Genomic DNA, 9,900 nt, shown 5'->3' on the forward strand with positions numbered 1-9,900 from the left:
AGGTTGCCCCCCCCCGTCTTTTTTCTTTTTTTATGTGCTATTGTTTTCACAAGAAGAGATCGGCTTTATGCGACTTCTACAAATGGCTGGCAGCAGAAAAAAAAGAGAGGCTGGTTCCGGGAGAGGAGGGGGGGGGCACTTTCGTACCTCCAGCCAGGGGTTCCCCGTGTTGCACACGTGGAAGAGGCGGTGGGCATGCATGCCTTTGACAGAAAACGTTGATTGGTTCAGAATGGTTGCTGCCTCTTGTAGGAAAAAGGAAGGGCTATTTTTAGATCAAGGGGTAGCTGAGAGAGAAAGACGGAGGCAGGGCTATACATGCATGCGCGTTCATGCGTTCGTGCGTGTGAGGAATGCTCTGGAAGTTCCCCTTCTCTCTCTCACACACACACACACACACACACACACACACACACACACACACACACACACACACACACACACACACACACGATGCCCCCTGTTTCCTCTCCTTTCTCACCCCTTTTGTTCTTCCTTATCTCTCCCTCCGCAGTCTCCCTCAGTGTCCTTCTTTCCCAGCTGGCCCAGTGTGCAAATGTCAGCACTCTCCCGTTTATTTGCCAGGGCCCAGAGCAACGTCCTGCACACTCTGTCTACCTCCACATGGCTGCTCGCTTGCCCCCGCCCCCCCTCCCTCCCATTCGCTCAACCCCAACTACCTAAAAATGGCTCCCTTTATTTGATTTCTCATAACTTTTCTCTTTCGCCGCATCCCATCCACCCTTTTCACACTGTCTACATCCATCCCTCTGCGCAGTTTCCATCTTTTACACCATTCTTGCTTCACCTGCCTGCACACCCCGCCCCCCCCCTTCCCTTTTTCACGGATCACAGCGCTCCATTGGAGCACCGCAGCCTCGTGTACAATGTTACCCCCCGCTACACCGTCGGCAACCTCCCCTCTTGTGAATGTGCATCACCGTGCATCTATTTTGGGCCTATGTGCACATTTCACGGCGCACCTTGTCGCGCCACTCGCCCCCACCGTGTCATCTCGCCTCTTTCGGTCTTCTTTTCTCGCCGTGGTCGTCTCCCTCGCTGTCGCACGTGGTGACTCATGTGGCTCACACCTGCTCCGCAACGATGGGACCGCACAATGTTAGTGTCACCGTGAATTAAAAAAGGGAGGTGGTGTGGCGGAACTATATTAAATTTCATGCGGTGGAGACAGATGAAGACCCCCCCCCCCCCAAGAAAAAAAAAAAAACAGTATAATGTATCAAGGCCAATGTGACAGTGGCCCATGGCGACCATGGCAATTTTCTTTTTTATAATCTCAGCATAAATTCACAGTACAATCGGGAAAAAATGTATTCTCACCCCCACCCCGCCCAAAAAAAAGTCCAAAACGCAGGTAATAAAATTATCAAATTACACCACACTGATCTACGGGGTTACCTTGACTTACACATTTAATTCATTCTGTTACAGAGCTCATAAATACATTTGCTTGTACATCAAATCCATTTTCCTCATGAAAATGAATTGCCGTGTCATTAATCTGGAAGACGCCACCATTTTTTTGTTATCATTTTGACATCTGGAAGTGAGTTGTGGCCTTACTGCAGTTCCCTGCGACTGGTCTTATTTTGTATTTGACCGTTTGTCCGGAAATTTTGTCGAGGTTTCCCGTAATGTCATGTCTGATCCAATTTACATCGATTTTGGTCAACCTCAGAGTTGTCTGGCTGCTCCAGTCTTCCGCAGCAATCCATTTGACGTGTTGTTTGCTAAGTAGCGTATCACGTGTAGCGCTTTAGTTTCCCTCTTTTCCTGTCTGTACAGTGAGCGACAGCTGCTACCGAAACCTGGCAGAGGACCGCAGCGGCGTCAACCTCAAAGATCTCGTCCATGATCCATCCTTGTGAGTATTAGTCTCATTGATGACTCATACAGACAGGAAAAGAAAAAAAAGGCCATCATTCACACGCGTTTCTATGTGCCACCTTAAATGGGCGCATCTCTGTGTCTGTACCCATTTGATGGAGGGAGCCTTTTTCTGAAGGAATGTAACAAAGGGACTAAAAATATCTCACGAACGCAACGTGTTGGGGCTCAGTGTCGCCCTGTGGAGGGAAATTCCCAGCATGCACAGCAACAACAAAAAGCGCCGCAGCGCTCCCCTGTCTCGCTGTGTCTGCAGGAGTCGTTAATTTCACAAAGAGGAAGTGAAATCTGCAATTGTTTGGGGTTTTTTTTGTTTGTTTTTGTTTTTCTTATGAATAAGGATGTGGAACATGAAAAGGAGCAATTAAAAAGAAATAAATAAAATCATCAGCGTCAAAATTTTTGTGAAACTGAAAAAAGATCCAAGGCACTAAATAATTGGGTCTGTGGTTTAATTTCCTAAAACACACTTTGTACTGTCGATGGAACAGGAAGTCATGTCCTTAAATAGAATTCAGACACCACACATTGCCTTTTTCAGTCGCAATAGTGCCGTAAGATTCCCCTCCCGTTGCCCGGGTCATTTTCATTACGTCCATTGATTTACTGGAGCGAGGGGGTCGGCATCAATGCGTTGTCCTTGCCCTCCTCCTGGAGGGGCCATGAAGCGCTGCCTTCTTGTCATATCTTTGGCTACGTGTCCACTTTGCAAAATTCTACATTGTAGACAGTCTGTTGTTGTGACTGAGATGAAGTTTTATGACCGGTGTTTGTATTTTAATTGTAAAACGTGTACAGTTGTCGCGATTGGACATTTTGAGTGCCTAGAAAACGCAACAGTCCAGATTTAAACCAAACCCGACAAAGTAGTTGAGAGGAGGGTTAAGTGTCAGCCCGCTGTTATTGAAGGTGAGGGATTTATCCGCACACAAAAACACACACATTTGGGCTGGCTGAGATGTCGCAGGTCAACGATTCTAATGTCTGATAAATGTCAGTGAGTGTTTCACTTTTTGCTATTTGGCCTTGGCGAAGGGAGGGTCGGGGAGTGGGGGGTCACCTTACAACCCCGGAGGGTGTCACACTAAAATGCACACAACCACACATCGCGAAAACTGGACTCACCATTGGCCCAGCAGCTTATGACGCGGCGTATACAGACGCTCCCTTGCATTAGTTCAAATAGGTTAACTTTAGGATGACAAGAAACACCTGGAGCTTGATTCATACAGACAATGTTTGGTTTGATGGTTAAAAAACTCAAATGGAAGTACTGTTTCGTTGGATATTTCCCAGCCCCTTGTCGAGTGGAATCATGGGAATTGCAACTCCACGCTGAGCACTCGGAGCTCGTCAGGGATTTCAAGAGGTGGGCTTGTCGAGTCCCTCCCTTCTTCTCTCCATCAGTGGAGAGATGACCCCTTGAGAGCCCCCCTACATATGGATGACCTGTAATGGGCTCCATGCCACAACGAGGAGCCTTGTGTCTGTTCTCGTGTGTGTGTGTGTGTGTGTGTGTGTGTGTGTGTGTGTGTGTGTGTGTGTGTGTGTGTGTGTGTGTGTGTGTGTGTGTGTGTGTGTGTGTGTGTGTGTGTGTGTGTGTGTGTGTGTGTGTGTGTGTGTGTGCCCCACAATGCAAGCGAAGAGGAAAAGAGGAAAGAAAAGGAACAAGAGAGTGAGTGCCCCTTGCCGAGAGCTTGTTTATTATTAATAAAAATCACCCTGGCAGATGGGTTTCATTTTAAGTGTCCCACTACCACCGAGATTTTCTGTACACACACACACACACACACACACACACACACACACACACACACACACACACACACACACACACTTTCAGTCAGTGTACCCCTGACGGTGTACCTCTTGGTGCTCTCACTCCTTTCACTCTGTCTCATCCTTCCTTTATCCTCTTACACTGCTCGTCTTTTATTCATAGAAAATTTGAAACATCCAGGCTTTCAGGCCCAGACTACTACCACACGAGACCCTTTCTACGCACACCTCCCATTGAAATCTCAAAACTATTTCCCCTTTTGCTCACCCCTCCTTTGTGAGGATTTTTTTTTTTTTTTTTTTTTTTGCCCTCCGGCTAAAAGGCCGCGCCTACACGTATTTGCAAAGAACGTTCAAACGTATTGATAAAATGTAGGCTAGACGCTAAAAAGCGGGATTTGGGGGTTGTGATATTGTCTGTCTACCTGTGTTGCTGCAATGTTTATTTGAATCTTCTTAAAGCTTCATACCACTGCCAGAGGTGCTATTCATTTGTCTGTCTACGGCATTTCCCATTATGTGTTAGCATTAAGTTCACAACAAAGAGATGTGTTTGCAGCAGTTTCTTGCCAACATACAGCATGTCTGTGGCATCTTGTGAACCGTGTTGGATCTTGGAGGTTCCGCTGCATATGGAGCGTAACGTGGTCCTGTTGCCCTTGAGTGCACATGACGGTGGCGTATCATGTATTGATCAGAGTGTAGTACAAGCAAAATGTGTGGGCCAATCAACAACATCCTCACCCAAAAATAACATAGATGATCGCAACCCAAAACAACTAGTAAACATTCAATGGTGGGCACGGGCGCGCGCACACACACACACACACACACACACACACACACACACACACACACACACACACACACGCGCGCGCGCGCGATGAAGAGCGGAGCAAGTAGAGGCTTCAGATAGGAGGGGTTGCCTAGGAAACAGTGGGAAGGAACCCTCGTTATGTGTTGAGCATATTTTCATTTTGGCTGAAACAGAGCGCCATAAAAACCCCAGGAGAGAGAGAAAGAGAGAGAGAGAGAGAGAGAGAGAGAGAGGTGATTTGTCTTGACAGCTCCTTTACTCTCCTGAGGTGTAACCGCCCCCCCCGCCCCCCCCCCAAAAAAAAGGACGAGTGTACATGCTTGAACATGCACGTGCACATGCTCAGCTGCACACAAACTTAAGTACGGAGATGGCGGAAACCATCATCCCTCCCCAGCACATCAGAAGAAGTAAATCTCTCGTGCTATCACTGAAATGTCAGCTGTGGCGTGTGTGGAGAATGTGGAGGAGGGGGGGGGGTAGCCATGCGAGGGAAAAAGTGTCAGGTTTACAGAAATTCTATGTTCACCTTGAATGTTATTTGCAGTGTTCGGATTTTACACTTGCATGTGACAAGTCGGCTTGTAAATTGGTAAAAACGTCTAAAATGATTTTTTTTTTAACGAAAGAATACCCCCTGAGTTGATGGGTATCATGGCGTTTAAGTGGCTGTCACGCAGGGGACACATGATGCAGATCACTTCCAAAAATGACTCTCCTGTGGGGCGGGGGGAAAGGTGGTGGGGGTTACATAAGAGGTGTCCGTTTTGAGCCTTCACCTTGAGCCTCGAGTTATTTGGGGCGGAAGTGCCCTACTCAATCTGACCACAGGAGGTCGCCAGGGATCGACACCAGCAGCAGCAACTTGCTCTTGAGTGGGCTGTCCTGTGGAAAAGTCCTTCCAGGAGGAGATGTTCAAGGGCATTCCGTCTCTCCTCTCATCTTCCTTAGTCTTTTCGGGGCACATTCTCCCATTTGCTTAAGTCAGAAAAGGCGTACAAGTGTACACCTTGCTGGCTGCGCACATTCTCCCATTGACTTGAGTGTGCCACTTACGCTAATGGACGGCATGTTGTCTGGGTGGCGTAACCCCTCAATGTGGGCGCACATCTGGCCCACGTAGACGCCAAACGTCGACATATTGTATCATGTAAAATGGTGGGAAAAAAAATAATAATTCAGCGCCACCAAGAAGCATTTCTGCATGATGGGGGCTTGGAGTTTACTGACTTTTCTTCCTTTCAGGTTGGGTGGTATGATTGTGGCTTACAAGATAGTGCCAGACGAAATAGATGAAATCAAGGTACACTTTTATTCATCACATGATTTGCAGCAACGCCCCCACCCCACACTGAGGTCCTAACTGCGTGTACGCTGGCGTTTCAACAGGAGACTTTGGTGGACTGGTGCGATGAAAAGGAGCTTAACCTCATTTTAACCACCGGAGGTACCGGCTTTGCTCCAAGAGACGTCACACCGGAGGTGGGTTCACTCTCTTGGTCATTGGAACACAGAATGCTGAGCAGTCCACGGCGTGCCGCACTTCTCACACAAAGTCAACTGGGATAGGCACCAGTTTATCCACAATCCCAGTTTTTGCATGTCGGGGGGGGGGGGGTCAGCAAATACAATCAAAACACAAAATCCTTTTCTCACTTCACTGATGTCTCGCGTGATGTCATTCCTGCAAATTCTTTTTTTCTGTGCAACTTGAGAGCTGTGTTTCTAGGCATCCTCCCCACTAAAAAAACGAGACTGCAAAGACAGACAAACATCTCCTGATGCTTTTGTCTTTTTAGCATTTTGCTGACACAAACGTATTTTTGGTGTGAGTGTGTGCGCGCGCATGTGTCTGTCTGTCCGTGTGAGTGATGATTAACATACAGTGTAATTAGCCCCGCGGTCTCATGGGAAATAAATAGGCTGCAGTCAAATCCTTACTGATTCTTTTTTTTTTTCCTTAATGTGGGATCATGTAAGCAATTAAGAGATAATGGCTGGCAGGTGTCAGTACATGTGTCGAGCCCTTCTTGGATTTATTTTTTCTCTATTTGTCTTCTGCTCAGGAGATTGAGTTTGTTTGTTAGTTGTCAGCATTAAAAAATGGAACAGGTTGATTTTTTTTTTCCTTGATTAATAATACATGGCACTTAAAATCAAAATTCAGACACATGCAAGAGATGATTGTTGAATTTTGCTCTGATCCAAAATAGGCTTGCTCGACCCTGGTAGATATCTGTTTGATATGGGTTGCTACTACTATCAAGTGACAGTATTTGTCGTTTCAAAATTCTGTATACACAATACAACCCTCGGTTACGCATACACTTGCTGGTGAGATGACGACAGCCCGACCGCCCCCATCCTGTCAAGTTTCTTTCATCAAAAAGCTCAAGGTCCATCGCCGGTTCTCACGGTAACAAAAGCCAGACTCACTAGAGGCCCAGAGAATCTAGCTGATTTCAGCAAAATAAACAACGAGTCAGAAAAAGTCTGATTCCTTCAGTTTATAAGTGCCACTGTTCGCCCGCGGACTCCTTTGCTCACCAAAACCGCACCAGCTTGCTTGGTACCGATTTCGCACCGCACAATTTGGCCGCAGCTGAGCTTCAGCATTATCAATGGCCCTCATCAATCACGTGAGACAGCAGCAATCTTCCTGGAAGGGAAGCCCAGGAGGGAGAGGCGAGCGGAGGAGACGTGTACACGTTGTCCGATAATACCTTCTATCTGATTTAACCCTGAACACTGCCGATGAACACCTCTATTCGTCTCAATGTGTGCTCTAAGCCTTTACGAGACACCGTGTGACTGTCGATAACAAAAAGCTGACAGGACAAACTCGTTTCCGTGACATTTTTGTCACAGGTACTGGAAGTAAACACACACACACACACACACACACACACACACACACACACACACACACACACACACACACACACACACTAAAGGCCCTGTTCATGCTCAGCGCAGGTCTAGCGCAAAGGAAAGTCTAACTGCACGCATGGATGGCGTTTTCCTTCTTTTGGCATTTTTGTTGACGATCTCAGTTAGAAATAGGCGCTTGCGCCGTTGTGAGGGTGAACACGGCCGACTTGATTCCCCGGCCAATTGAAGCGGCGCCCTTCATTGCCTTTAAATTCAGCACAGGTGGGACATGCGGTCCACTTGGGAGAAGCAAAACGGACTCGCTGGCATCCATGCATAGTACGTTTATGAAGAAAGATCTCCCCTTGCGGATGACGTGAAGTGTGAAGTGGGCTGCTGCAAAGTGAGCACCTGGAGCTTCAACCCCCGGATCATGTGTCTGTCGTTCTTAGCGGACTTGAGATGCATACGCGGTCTGCTGATGATGATCTGTCCAAAAACATGTCATTTCTCCAGGCCACTAAGGAGGTGATCGAGCGTGAGGCTCCGGGGATGTCGCTGGCAATGTTGATGGGCTCTCTCAACGTCACGCCGCTAGGCATGCTGTCCAGGTCAGATCTACTCTTTGGCTGACTTGCTTTATTACCTCTGCCAAGGCTCTTTGTTTGCTTTAGCATGGGTCTGTTTGTGCTCACCGACATAGATTGCAGCTCTTCTTTTTAGGATGTACCGCTTTGGTGAGACGTGGATGATGGAAAAAAAAAACACTAATAATAATAATACATGTAGATGTTTTACCATATATTCACTTCCACAACTGCAAGTTTATATGCCTTGGTGGAGGTCTGTGCTGCTTTCCTCATTATTGGCCCGTGTGTTTGCATGTTTCCAGACCTGTGTGCGGAATCCGAGGGAAGACACTAATCATTAACTTACCAGGAAGCAAGAAAGGCTCCCAGGTAGGATGAGACGAGGACTTAAATTACCGGTATATTGTAAAGATGCTTCAAAATGGTGCTGAAGCACATTGGGGTCGTTAAGAATGCTGGTAGAGTCAGACGTGTATAAAACGATTCTCTCATTACATTTCGGGGAAAGCTGAGTGCTGTACTATATTGGGAAAAAAAAATCTGACTATGCAAGTGCTACATTTTATATTGGAAACCCTGTATTTAGCTCGCATAGTGAAATTGTTGGGTTACATTTTCATAGGATAAGGCCCAGTTTAAAAAAAACAGTTCATTTTGCGTTGTGGGAGGCGTCGACCACCGCTAACATTTTCATAGGATAAGGCCCGATTTAAAAAAAAAAACTGTTCATTTTGCGTTGTGGGAGGCGTCGACCACCGCTCTCTCATGACGCTTCACTCTCAGACTCGCTCACCTGTCACCCTGCCTGGCACCGCCCCTTAAAGGCACATGCATCTCTCGAGCAATAACACGACAATATGTAAAGTATGTTCTGTACTTCTATGCGTGTACCCCACTCAAGGAGCTTAGAGAGCACGCTTGTGTGTGTGTGTGTGTGTGTGTGTGTGTGTGTGTGTTCACTGGAGTGATTCATTGACTGTTATCTCCAAAGGCATAGATCACAGTACATGTGTGGGCTTGTGTTTTGCCTGTGATGTCTCCAATGCGAGTATGTGTGAGTGCGTGCTTGCCGCCCACTCGTCTTATTTTAATTTTTCGCACCTCCCTCTCCGCTGCGCTGACCGCACCGTCTGTCTGCATCTCATTGCGCACGAGCATGCGCGCGCTAATCGGCCTGTTGTCGTTCGCACGACCGAAGTAGTCGTTGCTTCCTGCGAGCGCATCATCTTTTCTTTCAGTTAAACAGATCCAGATTTCAATTTTAGTCTGACTTATTTACTTACTTAGCTCCAAGGACAAAGCGGAAGTACTCACAGACACCTCAAAATGCAGTGAAAGCACAAAATGTGGCGGGAGGAATGTCTGCGTGCTTTTGACAATGTCTGGAGTCATTTTCCTTCACTCCAGACATGACTCTTGAGTTCTATTTTTTTTTTTTCGCCAATGTTCAGACAGCAGCGCATTTGAATGAAGGTTACATTAATCGCGACTGCTCGTAAGACCATGGTGGAGAAATGATGTTGCAGAAGCCCGTTTTGCAAGCCGTGTAGATACAGTAAAGCTTTGGCGTGATTAATAATGTATCTTTTCAGTGCTTAAAATATACAAGATGATAAATAATTTCACACATTAGCTCTTGTCTTGGGAGAGAGGAGAATGGAGCGTTTAGCATAGCGGCGGAGCCAAAGGCACACTGACATACTAAAAAGTGAGAGACCAGAAAGCAAAAAAGCCGCCAAGATGGACAGGCTAATTATGTTCACACGTTTATTTGAAACATCTGCAGGAAATTAAGACATTCTGTGTTATGCAGTGGTGGAATGTAAATAAGTACAGGTATATATATATATATATATATATATATATACACACACACACACACACACACACACACACACACACAATATCTGCCTAATTTCTCTTTATATAATATAC

General features: G+C 46.5%; 1 protein-coding gene across 13 annotated transcripts in view; it reads left to right on the plus strand.

Annotated features, from left to right (window-relative positions):
• gphnb (gephyrin b) overlaps nt 1-9,900 on the plus strand; it is a 52,046-nt gene that overhangs the window by 17,453 nt on the left and 24,693 nt on the right. For all 13 annotated transcript variants that reach the window (XM_019867957.1, XM_019867945.1, XM_019867947.1 and 10 more), the window contains exons 3-7: nt 1,807-1,885; nt 5,750-5,807; nt 5,894-5,986; nt 7,892-7,986; nt 8,268-8,334. In XM_019867957.1, coding sequence (XP_019723516.1) covers nt 1,807-1,885; nt 5,750-5,807; nt 5,894-5,986; nt 7,892-7,986; nt 8,268-8,334 — 392 coding nt within the window. The remainder of the gene's footprint in view (nt 1-1,806; nt 1,886-5,749; nt 5,808-5,893; nt 5,987-7,891; nt 7,987-8,267; nt 8,335-9,900) is intronic.

The sequence above is a fragment of the Hippocampus comes genome, unplaced genomic scaffold (assembly GCF_001891065.2).
Source record: "Hippocampus comes isolate QL1 unplaced genomic scaffold, H_comes_QL1_v1.1 scaffold259, whole genome shotgun sequence".
NCBI classification, from domain to species: domain Eukaryota; kingdom Metazoa; phylum Chordata; class Actinopteri; order Syngnathiformes; family Syngnathidae; genus Hippocampus; species Hippocampus comes.